At 41.0% G+C, this 16,573-nt stretch overlaps 1 protein-coding gene across 7 annotated transcripts in view; it reads left to right on the forward strand.

The window, feature by feature from the left end:
* LOC120776117 (basement membrane-specific heparan sulfate proteoglycan core protein) overlaps positions 1-16,573 on the forward strand; it is a 158,692-nt gene that overhangs the window by 101,353 nt on the left and 40,766 nt on the right. For 5 of the 7 annotated variants that reach the window (XM_040106621.1, XM_040106622.1, XM_040106623.1 and 2 more), the window contains exons 9-11: positions 11,289-11,405; positions 12,041-12,163; positions 14,835-14,954. In XM_040106621.1, coding sequence (XP_039962555.1) covers positions 11,289-11,405; positions 12,041-12,163; positions 14,835-14,954 — 360 coding nt within the window. The remainder of the gene's footprint in view (positions 1-11,288; positions 11,406-12,040; positions 12,164-14,834; positions 14,955-16,573) is intronic. The other 2 variants (XM_040106626.1, XM_040106628.1) reach the window with 1 other exon arrangement.

Consider the following 16,573-nt stretch of genomic DNA (forward strand, 5'->3'; position numbering starts at 1 on the left):
AAAGCTCTTCCTTCCTAGATCATGAAGAAAGTCAGCACTGATCTATATAAAAGACAAATTTTCAGTACTATTTTATTGGGTTTCATAGACTCTCGATTAAATACAGAGTGGATATAGTTCATAGAATCAATAGCTACGAACTCCACTTGTCAGCTCAAATCTAATGTAAGCTGATAACCGATGAATTAATCCTTCCTCGAAAATTGAAAGAGAGACCACTAAGTAACGACTTATCAATCAATCTTTAGTTTGTGTCTTTGTCTACCAACACTGTCAAAACGGCAAAACCTCATGACTGATGTGGCAGGATGCTGGTCAGACGCACACTCGCAACGGGAAATTGTCAAGCCAAATTTCGCATTTAAACATTTGTAATTTCCAAATAGTTCAGAGTGACGGAAATATTTATGATTTCTTATGGAGCTCACAGCTTCTCAAATTGCACACACTCATATACCTATATGTAAATATGTAAATATGTAAACATCTTTTCACATTGAGCGCAGCTGCTCACATGCCTGAGCGGAGTTGACTGCATTCCACTTGCTCGCCGCTTGCGTTGCACGTGTACGCGCTGGAAGTGTCGTTTACTGCCATTGACGTCACACTTATCAGGCCAGCAGCAGCGAAGCGTCAAGCGCGAGTTGGCGCTGGCGGCGGCACAATTCATGTGCATATCTGTGAGCTAATAAACACACAATGAGGCAATGATGGTGCAATCATAGAGCGCCTAATTAATTGCACATATGTTAAATGAACGCTTATGCAAAGAAAAGCAACAACTGTGCAGCTGCAGTCCGCGCGAACGCCAAGCAGAATAGCAAGCAGCTGAGCTAATAGCGCTGCGGCAATAACAATGAAGCTTGTAATTATGATGCATCGCCGCTTTTGCCTGTTTAAATAATTTAAATTATTTTGTTGCCACTGTTGCTGTTGTTGTTGTTGCTGCGGCGTATAATAATCATAATCGTCGAAAACGTGTCAAGCGATTTGACAATCTTCAAAATAAGTAGTGCATTTCCTGCCAGTCAAATGGCGACAGACAGCAGCCAGCTCAGCACACACTGAGGCACTTGCGTCTGCCCACCTCCGCCGCCTGTGCTGCGGCAGCGCTAAACAATCGAAATGACAGTTTAGCACGAAAAGCTGATGAATATGAATGAGCAACAAGCCTTCACACACACAAACACACACACGCGCAAGAGCACTATATGTGCGGTTATTTTTAAATGCGCTTGCAATCTGCCCATGCAATTCAACGCGGTGACATAATACTTAGGCATATGCACGTATGTGCTCACGTCGCGCGTTTAATGAGTCATTAGTTGTGGTGTGTGCCGCGCAGACCTTGGGCCGGGCGAAAGGTGAAGCGACGAAAGTGCGCGCTGTTGAGAATAGCTGAGCAGGCATTGCTGTTGCAGGTCTTGCAAACACGTCAGCAGCGATGTATCAATCTGCGCTGCTATCACTCACGCGGCGGCGCCTTCAAGTATGCAATGCCAGCGAAGCGCCTCATCAGTGATTGCCTGCTCCTAGTTCCTTTCGATTTTCCATTGTTAATTCAACACTTTACGAATTCATGTCAAAAATATTTACATTTGCTGTTGAGCTAAGCAGTCATTTTTTTCAGTTGCGCTCATAAAAATAGAAAATGCAAAAGTGTGGGTGCGAAGAAATGAACTGACAACCGATTTAAACGCCGATTGCGTAGAGCTGTGGCAAATTTAAAGCTTTTGATTAGAAAGGTATGGGAAACGGAACGGTTTTGAAATTTATGCCGCTAAAATGGTGGAGTTTCGGAGGTATGCGTGTAGATAAGGCAAATATGTTGTGTAGTCGAAAAAGTCTTTTCGTATTTTGTCAATAGACGTCGTTGCAGTCGTATATCTGCAGTAGTACCAATCACATGGTGTCATACCATATAGTGTTGGGAAGGAGAGATTTTGAGCTTCATTTAACCAAGGAAAAAAATTAAATTCGGGGAAGTTGAAAAAAAGTTACAGCTGCTCAAAAATGAATGAAAATAATGAAGAAATTCGCTATATTTTGAAATTTTTGTATAAAAAAGGGAAGAATGCCACGCAAGCCACCAATGAAATTTGTGAAGTTTACGGAGACGATGCTGTTCATCGATCAGTTCGTGTAGCGCAACAATGGCATTAGAAATACGAAAAGATTTTTTCGACTACCCAATATTACTATTTTTTTCAACATTTTGTGTAGCGCTAAATAGATTGAGAAAGTAAGGCGCAATATCCTGAATATTTTCTCAAGCTAGCTCATTTTTCTCTTAAAAAATATATAATTTTTCAAATTTATGCGCCAACATTTTATTGAATTCCTCCTTTTCATTTCCATTTGCTAATTTTCGCTCGCCTTTCACTTCTACAACATAACCTCAAACTCTATAGATATATGTACATAAGTAAGCATGGAAATTGCGAAATTCTAGAAAAATGTGCCGCTTGCATGCTTCTTTGTTTATCTTTGACTCTGCCGCGGAAAATTGCTCCGCAAACACATTTCGAAAGCGCAGACGAGCAAATAGCGGAATTACAGAATTGTTGTAACTTTGTTTAACTGCCATAAATTATTGCATGAGGTGAAGCTAAATTTGTGCAAAACTAAGCTAAAATAATTTTTGCAAGAAATGTGGGCAAAAGGTTACGCATACGCCATGGCGCCAATGCAGAATGTTGAGTAAATGATATTTTGACGCTTTTATAAGTGATTTAAAGCTTGAATTAAAACCTAAGCGGTCTGTAACCAGCTGCCCAGCCACTTTTTAGAGTTGACGGTCACTTTTTTGAGCTAACGGTCACTTTTATCAAGAAGAAATTGTTAAAAAAAAAGTGGTGACGATTTTATATTGGCACGTGCAACTTCAAATTGCCACTAAATTCATTGAAGTAATGTTTATTTTATACTTTTAGAAACTTACCGCGTGTTTTATGCAATATTAATCAACTCTCTTTGCATATCCCCTACCAGACAATCTAATATCGATTAACACACTTCTGTCAATCAGCGGTTGACTTTGAAATTCCGCTGAAGTTCAATTGCCAATCGCATTCCAAAAGCTTTGCCACCCTGTCTGCGCAGCTCTCCCCGTTGTGCAACCCTTTAACTGTCGCCTTGCCGCTGCTGCCGGTGACACTGTGACTTCTATCGAAAATATCGGCAAAAGCGCGTCGGTAATTAACCGTTAATTTCCTTTCTACTGTAATTATCAACACGAATATACACAAACCTGGGCAAACGCTACCACACGAGTTTTATCATTACATACCAATTAAATTAAAGCCATGCGCCAATATGCTGCACGGCAAGCAGCGCAACGTAGAAACACGACTGCACTTTAAGTCACTCACAAATTTCTGCTTTTCTAGCAAATTTAATTCGCGTTGAAAATTTGCATTTTTCTACACTTTCTTTTCCTGCGCTTAGCAAACGCTCATTCAACTTGCTTTTAAGACGCTTATCGTAAATTGATTATCTGCATAAATGCCGTTTTTAGCGCAATCATAATTGAATCACAATCGCATTTTGCATGCTGCGGCGCCAAACCGTCTTCAGGGTTCCTGTAAAGCAATAAAAGAACTGTGGTGGGAGGGCAAGAAATGTCAACCACTTCAAGTAAGCGCTTACTAAGTGGTGTCAACATATTTTTTGTACCAAAACACACAGCGAAGAGCTTGTGCCTTAAAATGTTGCATATTGCGTTAAATTGACATTGGTGACGTCACTTTCTCAACGTGCATATAGAAATCCTGTACACTCTTCGTACTTCAATGAACGAGTTGAAATGAAGGTATTTCAAGGCAAGAACAGAAAGCTGCTCACTGGTCACTTAAACGAACAAAATCAAGTTTTGTATGACATTTTTTTTACTGAAATAATTATCAGCTCGAAACTTTGTTCAAATGGAATCACTATAGCATATATCTGCCATACCAACTGAACGATCGGAATCTAGTGCTTGCACAGAAAACTTTTTCATTTGTAGAGATATCTTCACGAGATTTTGCACGAGTTATTGTCTAAGGCAATGGTACAATCTCCGTAGAAACGAGTTAAATCGGAATGCTATGGCATATAGTTTCCATACAACTCAAACGTGGCTGGCTACAAAAAGAAGCTCGATGCTTGGGTGCCACATGTCCGTGAAAAATTTTATGAACCGAATTAACATCTGCGATTCTTTGCTAAAACGAAATGAAATTTAATCATTTCTGAAGCGAATGGTAACAGGAGAGGAAAAGTGGATCAATTACGACAATTGTGCCAAAAAGATCGTGGTCTAACGAATGGTCGAAAAGCCAGGATTGACGCCTCGAAAGGTTATGCTGAGTGTTTGGTGGGATTGGAAAGGTATCATCCACTATGAGCTTTTACTATCAAAAACTGATCAGATTGAAGCAAGCAATCGAAAAAAACGGCCGAACTGATCAACAGGAAGAGCTTCGTCTTCCATCAGGACAACGCTAGACCACACACATTTTTTATGACTCGGCAAAAACTGGGAGAACTTGGCTTGGAAGTTTTGATGCACCCACCATATAGCCCTGACCTTGCTCCAGCGGACTACCACCTGTTTCGGTCAATGCAGAACTCCCATAATGGAGTAAAGTTGGCTTCAAGAGAAGCCTGTGAAAATTACTCGTTGCAGTTTTTCACCGAGAAACCAGAAAAGTTTTACACTGATGAAATGAATGTCTGTAGCGGAAAAATAGAGCAGAAAGTGGTCGACCAAAATCCTACATATTTGGTTCATTAAACTTCATTATAAATATAAAAAATAAGTTGAAGTTTGTTTAGAAATACGAAAAGACTTTTTCGACTACCAAGTATTTAACCAAAAATATCTCAAAAAATCTATTTTCGCACTAAATATCTACTTTACAAAAATAATAATAATTTATTTATATAAGATATCGATTTACGCCCTCTAAGTTACTGCTACTACAATTTGCTTCCTTTCTACTTTTCTCAATAAATTTGCGTAACTTTCGCCTAAAATCAAGTATTATACGCCGTTTATGAGCCAGTTAATTCTCAAAGTAATTGAAATAAATTGCTCATGTCTGCCAAAATGTTCCTGTTTAATGCCGAATCCTTTGCTGTGCCACTTAGTAACCCCGCTCGGCTGATTTGCGCTTCCTCACCGCTGCAAAGCAAGTGCAACTTTTTGTGCTAAGCAATGATGGCTCCAGACAAAAACAACAAAAGTTTAACCACGAAAATAGTAAACAACAACAACAACAAAAGCGCAAATAACAGCAAAGTCAAACGTCAACGTTGACGACGTCATTAATAAGCAAATCCACACGCAAGCCAAGCTAGACTTCAGCGCAAGTTGTTGTTGTTGCTGTTGTATTATTGCCGTTGTATTTTTGTGGCCGCGTTTTTGGTCTTATTTATGACTTTGTGGCTGGCAATAGCTCAGAAAGTGCACTGCAAGCATGGCGAAATTGTAAATGAAGCGTCACAACTTTTAACTGCCCCAACAACTGGTGCACAATTAAAATCCATGCCATAGCAATAACAACGGTAAACAGCGTGACAATGTTTGTACGCAAAGACATAAAACGGCAAAAAAAGTAGAAAAAAACTTCGTGCGCATTTGGCAACCCTGTTGTGGCATGTGTTTGCATGCGCCGGCAGTGGCGTGTTGCTGTTCATGTTGCAACAATTGTCTGTCAACTGGGTATCATCATTTAATTTAACCATATTTGCATGTGGCACCCAGCCGTGCCTGCAACGCCTGTTGTTGCTTTTGTTTTTGGTTTTAAGTTATTACTTTTAGAGCGCACATGCCACGCCAAAATCGCGCTGTCGATAATAGTTAGTTGTTTGGCGGAGTTTTTTCGCGCTGCATTGCCACAAAGAACATGATTTTGGTTTTTAGGGCAATGCGTTGTGGCACGAAGATGCGGTAGACAAGCAGCAGCTAATGAGTAGCGTAAAACTTACGAAGAAATTATTAAAAAATCGAATACAAATTATTGCACTTTGCGCCAAATGAATATGCAGCGCGCATACGCTTGCCACAAAGTGTTGCCCCATATAAATCTCAGCGCCCTGCCACAATGCAAGCGCTTCAATTAACTGGGTGCCGAGCGCTGAATTCAATTACAACAGTTTAAATAGCAAACAATTTGTTGCGCGCACACATACACACATGCAAACGCATGTAGCAGCATACCGTTCTACAAACGGATATAAATATTTTCGCACAGCCCACACAAACGCGCGTACGCTGGCACGTATGTTTGGCTGTCAGCTTATTATGGCAATAAATTGAAACAAATAATTCGCGTGGCAGTGTTGTAGGAACGCGTGCTGCCGCCGTTGTGCCTGCCATAGCGGCACCACTTTGGCCTGCCCCCGTTTGGTGCGCGCTGCTTGCTCGTCACTGCTTGGCGCCTGTTACGAGTGCTCATTTCAAGAGAAACTGACGACGTTGGCAGCCTCTCAAGGTGCCTGCCACAAAGAACGTCTTACACAACGCCTTCGGCTGGCGAAGAAACAGCTGTAGTGTCCTGCGTATCGGAAGTGCGTGTGGCAAGTAAGCTTCACAGCAACAAAAAACGACTTCTATGTGTTTGTGTGTCGGTGTGTAGGCGAAACCGGAAGCGCCAGCACACAGTCGAAGGCCCAGTTCATGGGCGCGCAGCGCCAACAGCAGCTACTTGCAACAAGCAATACACACCCTTATTTTGTTTGTATTCGCTCTTACCATTACGTATGCAGTGTGTGCGTGTGTGTGTAATTGTCGGCCATCGAATGCAATAAATTGAATTTCTGTATCTGCCACAGCCGACACTGTAAGCTGCCGACGAGCAAACGCTTTTTCGGCGCACTCAATTGCTGCAACAATGCGTGTGGCAGCATCCAGTCGGACATGCTGAAGTTTCCATTTCCCTGTATATCCGTTTTGCGTTGCATGAGTAGCATACACGAGTCGCTGGTGGCAGCCGAATAAACAAATGTCCGATTGCCGAAATGTGCACAAGGGGTGGCTGCCTTGTGGCGCCAAAGTGAATACTGCAACATTTGTGACAATTCTCGTACAAATGCAGCTGCTAAGGGCGCAACACGCAAGAGGACGTACTGCTGCATCGTCAGTCAAACCAAACTGTCCAACAACAGTTGTGTTTGTTGCTGGTAATACCGGTGTGGGAGGATGTTTTTTCACTGACGCAGACAAACAACCACCCCAACAGCCAGCCATGTAGCGCGACTTCTCGCTAATTTTCAACCACCTTTCAGTTTTGAACTTTCACCTTTCACTTTTGCTGCGCCACACACAGCTACAACGCCAGCTGCTGCCTCACTTCTGCGCGCCGCATAGCGCTGGGAAAGCGCAATTGAAGTTGCCTTTGATGTTGCATTTCCACGCTTGTGCCAAAAGGTGTGCGCAACATGTGGCAGCATGTGGAACTCCCAGCGCAGCTGCCAGCAATGGTCAACAATTGCAATTTCAAGTGTAGAACACACACACACAGACACACTAACGTGCAAATAGTTTCGCACACAACGAAGGCCACTCGTGCTCCCTTTTGTTGCATTGTTCGTGAATTTCCTTGCCAGCTGCCTAGCGTCGGTGCGTGCGTGTGTGTTTGGCTGCCAAATGGACACTCGTCTGCACTCGGTGCCGTTATGCCCTCAGTTGCCGAAAAAATTCGCAAACTCTCACCTGCCCAAACGCCCACATCACTTCCTGCATGTATGTGTATGCACGTTTACAGCATCTCTGCGCTGCTTATGTGTCTGTGCCAGCTGCTTCGTGAGCTGTGCTTGCATCTCTGCGCGCCTATGCCGCGTTGCTATGGTTAACCCCTGTTGACAGCCGCACGCATCCATCGTTGCCAATCGGCAGCAGCCCTCTGTTTACCTTCGTGCCACTTGCCGTCATCCTTTCGCCGTTCCCTTTCACATTTGGCAAACATTCGTTGAGATTTCGGCTCTAATGCGCTCAATTTTCCGCTGACATTGGATAATCCGACTTTTCACCCTCAATTTCGCTCTAAATTGTTGAGACCAACAAAACTAACACATTGTAAGGGCAGTAAACAACTGTTGCATGCCACCTGCGTAGAAATGATTGTGTATGGAAATATGACTATGGAGTGGAGGGGTGTGCGGTTTACAGCTCTACTTTAGCTTTGAGTGCTTAGTATGACGAGAAACCGTGTGCTCAGTTCTGCCACAGTTCAATCAAAAGTATTTATTTCTTGCCATTTTCACGGTTGTTAGATCGATAGAACCAACCAGAGATGTCTAAACAAATTAATCACAGGATCATAGCCTCAATTTATATGGTCACGCAGAAAAAGTGAGGGCTTTTTTTTTAAATATTTGGTTGGTTGGTTTAGAGTCCCAGAAAGCTGACTAGTACTTGTTGCTGAAACGACAAAAAATAAGCCCGAAAATAAATCAACGGTTCAAAGTCTATGTACCGGTTAGATAGCTGCGACTGTCGTGGAAACGGTATCAGAACACTTTGACTTAATGCATAACTGGTGACAACCAAAGTCATCCGTAGCATCGACATGTGGCGCATAAAACATGGAAATCACGTATATATTTGTTTAATTTATTTTTGCTACTTTTTCCCATATTTATTATACCCTGAACAGGATATATTGGGAAGTCGAAAAAGTCTTTTCGTATTTCTAATCAAATTTAAACATATTTTTTTCATATTTATAATGAAACTTCATTATTCAATGCACCAAATATGTACCATTTTGGTCGACCACTTTTTGCCATTTTTCCGCTAGAGACATTATTCCAAAACTTTCCCGGTTTCTCGGCGAAAAATTGCGACAAGTAATTTTCACAGGCTTCTCCAAACAATCAGCATAATCTTTCGAGGCGTCAATCCTGGCTTTGCGACCTTTTGTTGAGCTGCACCACGCTTGGACCATGATCTTTTTCGCACATTATTGTCGTATTTGATCCACTTTTTCATTTGACAAAATGTCTCCTAGAAATTCGGCATAGATATTAACTAAGGCAATGGGGCAATCTCGAAATTGCTCAGATCGGATGACCATAGCATCTATCTGCCATACAAATTAGCCGTTCAAAGTGCATATAAGGAATGTTTTGTATTTGTGAAGGATATTATATCTTCGGTGCAACCGAAGTTGACGGTTTTTCTTATTCTTCGTTCACTCCTGTCCGCCTGAGGCTTCACGCCTACCATTAGCTTCACAAACCAGAAACTCTTGAACTACATTGAAGCGCGCCGTGTCTCGATCAAAGTTTCTTGTCAATACTTTGTATTCCATTTACCTCTTACTTTTTCTTCTTTCACTTTGCGAAACCGCATTACATTTGCATTTAAAGTTTTCGAAAGCAGCAAAGGAAAACTTTCTTTGATACGCGACTTTTTCCCGTTAAAGCAGCATATTTGCGGGCGCAACCGCAAAGACATGTCATTTGTGCGCTCACTGCAGTCGTCATTTCGCAGATTTATGGCACAAAACAACACCGAATATGGCGCAAAAGCTCAGCACAGAAAACTGGAGCAAAGCAGAAGCAAATAAAGGAAGGCTTGTGTAGTAAATAAAATTAAGACCGTGCATGCTCGACAGTTATCAGTACGTGCAAGTTGGGCCGCAAAATCATTGCATACTTTTTGGTGCCGGTCTCTTGTATGCTAATATCATACAATTATTTTATGACTGACGCGGCTGCTACATTTTTAAAGCCTTTAAACAAATTTGCACACAATTATACTTTCGATTCGGCAAATACGATTTTTTCTGTGGCGTTTTCACATTTGGAGCCGAAGCGCAAACACCCAAAGGTATGCTTAACCTTTGAAAACAGGTAACAGGTTACCGTTAGGTTTTCTTAATCTTGCCAGCGAATCCGAACGCTTTGTGTGTGCCGTGCGCTTTGTATTTTCCACCTGCCAATATAAAGTGCTGCTAATCCCATTGAAATGCGAATCAGACCTGGCGGATGAGCAAAGCGCAAGCAAGAAAACTCAAGCCAAGGCGAGCAGCGGACTGCCAGTTTTCTTCGCAATTCTTGCAACATTTTGCAAAATGAAAACATTTCGAAGACGAAGGCTTGCAGAAATTCCAGCTTAAGGTGCATATGAGCAGCAGGGTTTGTTTGGTAAATTTTAATAAACGCACAAACTACACCTGTGCGGGTCAACAAGCAACTGAAAGCTTGCCACTTAGCATTGTCTTCTTTTGCTTGCAAAAACTTCTAGCGCACAATTAAACGGCTACACATGCTCTGAAGCCGAAGCCTGTCTGCAACTTAATACCCACTTGTGGCGCTCACACAAATACTCGAGCGGATGCGTATGCTTCCTTATACCCCACTCAAACACACGCTCTTCTGTGCATATTTTGTGTCAACACCTGCTTAGCAGCGTGCGCTAGCGGAAAAAGCAGACTTTTTGGCGCTTGAAATCATTAGCTGCTTTTGTGCGTCTAAAAATATTTGGGTTATGTACTCAGCTTAACTCCAAAGACGGAGCATAAACAAGGATATTTCGAGCTCGTATTCGTATTTTGTTGCTTAAATCAAAATTAAATAAAACTCGCAGCGTGCTCGCATCTCACGCTTAAACAAGTCATGATATGCCCCTAAAACTATGTTTCGCATATTGGCTTTTTCGTTCGGGCAAGCATGGGCTTTCTTTCCTTACGTATTCTATTACACTTTTCCCTTTGTTGTTGTGTAGTGAAAACATCAGCAGCATATGTGTATGTATGTGTGTGTGTGGGAGTCACAATTAGTTACGGATACGAAAAGGTTGTAAGTAGCAGCGATTCAATTTCAAAGCAAAGTGCAAAAGTTAATTTTGAATAAAAGCTGGAAGCTGAGACCAGGGAAATGCGAAACAACACAACAAACCGGTTAAAAATTCCCGGCAGCTATTTATAGTATACGAAACTGTTAAAATAGTCGTAATTTTTGAGTTGAAGGCCTAAATAATAACTCCAGGAACTGCCTGAGGATTAAGTGGCAAAAATATGGGGTTATGCCACCAAACCAATAAAGCATAGTCTTAAATCATTGCATTTGCTGTAAAATGTAATTATTATTACAGATATTACCACGATAACATATTGGGTAGTCGAAAAAGTCTTTTCGTATTTTGTCAATGCATGCCATTGCAGTTGAAGTTTGATTAGAAATGCGAAAAGACCTTTTCGACTACCCAATATATCATTCAAGATTTAAATTCTGGGTAGATTTAAGTCCAATAAACTTATTGCTAACAGCATTCTAACATTTTTCTTTTCTATCAGCCACAGTGTGCCAACCGGACGAGTACAGATGTCGAGCTGGCAATTGCATTGACAGTGCCCGGCGCTGTAATCGCGTGCCTGACTGCCCCGATGGTGATGATGAGGACGCTAGCTGCCGTAAGTACATGCTTAAAAAATTCAAAAAAAACTTCCTCGCTTACAAAATGTAACTGTGTGCCTATAAAAGGCAAAAGCTCTGTAGAAATGTTGAGCTTTGAAAAAAGCTCTTTGGGCTTTAGAAAAACCATTAAGCTAAAACGAGTAATTTAAGTAAATTTTGTGACTCATAAACGAGTGACTACCCCAACAACAGAACAAGGCTGTATACTAAGAACAACTTAACCAAAGCTTTACGCAGCTTTAAGTAACCTAATGTGCAATATGCATATTTATGACCACTAGTAATTAATATATTATAGTATATAGTCATAGTTATATTTATTATGAAATTAATTTACTAATACTAACCAAGTAACCGTTATTTTCTTCTATTTTACTGAATTTGTCTTGAATGCCTGTAAATTTACCACACTCATAACAACAACTAACTGCGTGACGTTTGAAACTAAAATTAAATATGCAATAATATTTAATAATTACCCAATTACAACAATAACAATGACTTGGCTACTAACTGCGCTAATCTCGCACGCTGTAAATATGTAACGTCCTAACTGCATAACATTAACTGTAAATATTTGGGGAAACCATAACTCTGGACCAACTCTGTAACTCGCCACTCGCGCATGCAGTAATCGGTTGTCGCGAAGACGAGTACCTTTGCAAGGACGGCATGCGCTGTATTAGCAATTCGAAGATCTGCGATCGTGTAACAGATTGCATAGACGCCGACGACGAGGATGGATGTGAAGGCAGTAAGTAGTGCACGGCCTGTGCTTGGCGCGGACAAGAAACTCACTTCACTTAAATTTGGTGACCCATATTTAACGAAGTGATTACCCACCGAGCACTCAGCATCGTCAAAAATTCATTTCTCCCAAATCCGCTGCTCATTTCCATTGTGGAACAATGCTCAACCATACTCACTCGTATCAAATGTTGTCTTTATAAGTCTTACTCTCTCTCTTTCTCTCATTTACTCTCATTCTCATTTTGCATTTCACCTCTTACGCCACAAACGCTTTCGCTGGATTTTGGCTGCGGCTCAGTTGTGCCACAGCTGCGTTATTTCTGTCCGAAGGGCAAATTCACCTGTCACGATCTCTCCTGCATATCGATCGTGCATCGTTGCGATGGAAAAACCGACTGTCCAAACGATCGCGCCGACGAGGAAGGATGCCGTAGGTTGCCGATACAAAATTTTATGTACTTGCATACTTGTCGCCTTTTCAGTTGTCTGTCTTATTTGTTTTACGTTTTGTTGCAAGAAGCGTGGGTCGTGAGTGCGCAACACTCGCTCTCAGTACATGATTTCTCTTTTTTTGCTCTCTTCTCTTGGAATTGTTTGCGCAGCTTGTCTCTACGAGCGCTGGATGTGCGACGACGGCACCTGTGTGCCACAGAACCTGCGCTGCAATGGCAACATTGACTGCCCCAATGACGTGTCGGACGAGCGGAATTGCAATGGTGAGCTAAAGTAATTGTGAAAGAATTCGTGGATTTACAAGGGCTAGGCTTGTGGTGGCAAAACATTTTATTTACATATGCCTAAAAGATGAATATACTGTTAACGCGGTTGCAAATTAATTCAATTGTAAAATCATGGTCCAGCAGCTACTAAATGGCTGAAAATCGTACGGCTTTTTATGGCAGGCTTAGTGTTGCAGCATCCACTCTTCGGCGCCGCCACTTTTCACGTTGAACAATTTGTTTGTCAACTTGAAACATCGCGACGCATTTCCATTACATTTCTGTTTCTGTTCTGTTCTAGTTTCTGTTTCTTTTTTCTCTTGCTCTTTTGTTTTTTCTTTTTTTGTTGTCTGAAAACGTTTAAAAATTCGCGCCGCCGGCCAACACATGTTTAGTTCGCTTACAGTCTCACAGACAGGCACACACATGCAGCTTGCAAGACAGCGTTTATTTCGTGACTTTTGTTGCTGGCTGCTGCTTGTGGCGTTGATTTGAAAATTAACATTGCAAAAATCCCTCAACATACACAAGCAAGCCCAGCCAGCAAAAAGGCAAGAAAGGGTTCCCGCGCCGCTCCTGCAAATTCATGCCGTGTTTTTCTGCGCCCAACTTACACTTTTACTCCTTCCAGCCAGTTGCTGGCTCGCTCTGCTGCCTACACATTTGGTTACAACCGTTCACATCTTTATTTTGCGCTTTCGTCTGGCAGTTTGAATGACATTTTAATTTTTCTCCCACATTCCACTTCGCCGTCATTTTTACGTTTCACTTTTCTCTCATGTTTGTTCAGATTTGCGTTTACTTTAAGATTTTATTTATTTAAACAGCTTTAACTAATAAGCTGTTGAACAAAGAGCGGCTGCAAATTGTAAGCCATTTTATTTCTACACACACTCACTCATATCGAGACACACCTTTGACGTTCAGCTGTCACTTCAAAAGCTTGTCGGGATTTCGCGCTTAATTTTGTATGCCTGAGAAGTCGCGTCAGTTTCCGCTTGTGGTTTGTTTTACAAATAAAACAATTTATTCATAATTGTACACCTGTTTAAGCGTTGTTGCAATGTTTATAAAAAGCATTTGACAGCCGATTGGAATATAAAGAGATCTTGACTGTGGCACGCTTTTGCTTTCATACCGTAAAAGTTTACGATAAACTACACTATGAAGATGTGTAATTTTGAAGTAGAGGACGTTACAGGTGCCAAATCGACTACTTTCGCTCAGGAGTGGTTTCAAAAAATTTACTCAGGATCAATTATTTGTTTAATACTGGCGCTCGTAAGTCTTTCTTCTTTTTTATTTTCTTAACCCTCTTTAAGAGTCAAACTCTTAAAACGACTCACTCGTTACTCGCTAGTACTTCATTTTCGCTTAGAAGTGGCTTTCAAAAAACTTACTCAGGAGCAGGAGCAGTTGTTTGTTCAATACTGGAGCTCAAAAGTCTTCCACTTCGCTCATTGGTTCTTTTATTTTCTTAAGGCTCTCCTGAAAGTCAAATTCTTGAAACGACTCACTCGTTACTCACTAGTACTTCATATCACCTTTCAACGAGTGATTGTGTACTGCACTTGAATCTAATCGATTTTGTATTCTTCAGCTCAAGCCATATCGTTCACCCATGAATACATTCCTCTTGGTTTCTTGGTTTTTCTTATACTATTCATTTGTCGCTCAAACTCATACTCACTTCACTTCACTTCGTGGTTCATCAATTTTCCAAAATTCTAATTTCATTAATTTGAGTTCATATACTAATTATCTAACTTTGTTGTTTTTTTTTGCCAACCCAAACTACCCCCACCAACAATTGTATCCACCTGCAATCATTTTAAAAAATACATTCCTGCGTTTTTCGTTGACTCACCGCGACTCTGCTCTGCTCTGCTCTGCTCTGCTCTGCTCTGCTCTGCTCTGCTCTGCTCTGCTCTGCTCTGCTCTGCCAACCACCTCAAGGTGGTGAGTCCGCATGCCGATACAACGAATTCCAATGCGGCAATGGTCAGTGCATACCGATGCGTGAGTTGTGCGATAATATCTATGATTGTGTAGATTATTCAGACGAAAGGGACTGCGGTAAGTGCCACTTTTTCACCTTAGTAACCAAAAGTTTTCGAAAAGGTGGTGGACTGGCTGTTTTATTGAAGATATCTAATTTGACGTTTTAGCATAAAATGTGGTGGTGGTACTTTACTTTTTAAATATATACTCTTACATATGAAATATATTTTGTTTAGTCTTTACTGTTACCTCTTAATAAATATGCTGATATCCGCTGTCAAAGTGTCCCATATGCTTCTATATAGCTGCAAATACAACTTCACGCTTCTGCTGCTCTAGATTATTCTGCAAACATTGAAATTATGATATGCAGGCACGTGTTGAATTATGATTCGATATAGCGGGTTCCAAATGCGAATAACTTAGTTTTTATAACGAGAATTTTTTTCGATTTTGAAAGTACATTTAATGCTCAGTTCATTTTTCACATTGAATTCGAAGATATATTAGTGAGAAAAGTTTTATCGAATCGAAATTCAGAACATTACTGCTTATAAATATTTATCGTACACTAAATAAAAAAAATCACAACTCGCAAATTGGCAAATGTTCAGTAAGCAGAGGACGCGTTAACACGAAATTGTTCAATAAGTTTTGTAGTTTGATAAGAAAAACACAATTTTGTGATTCAAAATACACTTTATTATTTAGTATAATATCCCTGAACTTTATTACACTTGCTCCAACGACCCTTTAATTCTGTGGATCCCATCCCTGAATTGAGAATCCGGAAGGTCTGCAAAATACGCTTGCCACGCATAAATTTTTTTGAGTTCTGGAAACAAATGGAAGTTGCTGTAGGCAGTGGCGTAGCTACAACTTTGGGTGCCCGGGGCCAAGGATGTTCTGCCGCCCTCCTTTATCTACCTACCTACAAGTTTCGTGAGGTGGTTCGAACAAAAGTGAATTTTTACAAAATATCTTCGATAATAAGTATATAAAATTTAGGAACTAGAAGCCACGCAAATTCTGAAGTTCCAAAATTCTCACAATACGGATTTTTACGAGAATACGGATTTTACGGAAATTTACAAGACATCTTATTAAAAGCCATAGAAAAAACTCATTTTTGCCCTATATCATTTACACTTTTGACACAATTTGCAGGAATTTTTGCCCGAATTGGAGTTTTTAAATACAATTTTGCCGCCCCCAAGACGTTGCGCCCGGGGCGACGGCCCCCTTCGCCTCCCCCTAGCTACGGCACTGGCTGTAGGCCAAATCTGGTGAATACGGTGGATGCTCCAACAATTAATTCATTAATTTTAGGCATTGTCAAAATGCTCTTGTGACACGGTGCATTATCCTGATGAAAAAGGATTTTTTTATTTTGCAAACCGGGTCTTTTGTCACAAATTTTTTCCTTCAACTGGTCCAAAAGGTTGCAATAATATTCAGAATTAATTGTTTTACCAGTTTGCAAGTAATCCACAAACAAAATTAATCTCGCACCCCAAAAAACGAATGCCATAACCTTCTTGGATAATTTCCGGGCACAAACTCGTTTCCAAGCCGAACAAACAGGTTCACACCACTCTTTAGCCCCTTGTTTGATTTAGGATCATGGTGATAGACCCAAGTCTCATCCATAGTGATGAATCGACGCACAAAATGTTCTTTATCCTTTTTAAAAC

This window comes from Bactrocera tryoni, chromosome 4, assembly GCF_016617805.1.
Source record: "Bactrocera tryoni isolate S06 chromosome 4, CSIRO_BtryS06_freeze2, whole genome shotgun sequence".
NCBI lineage: Eukaryota > Metazoa > Arthropoda > Insecta > Diptera > Tephritidae > Bactrocera > Bactrocera tryoni.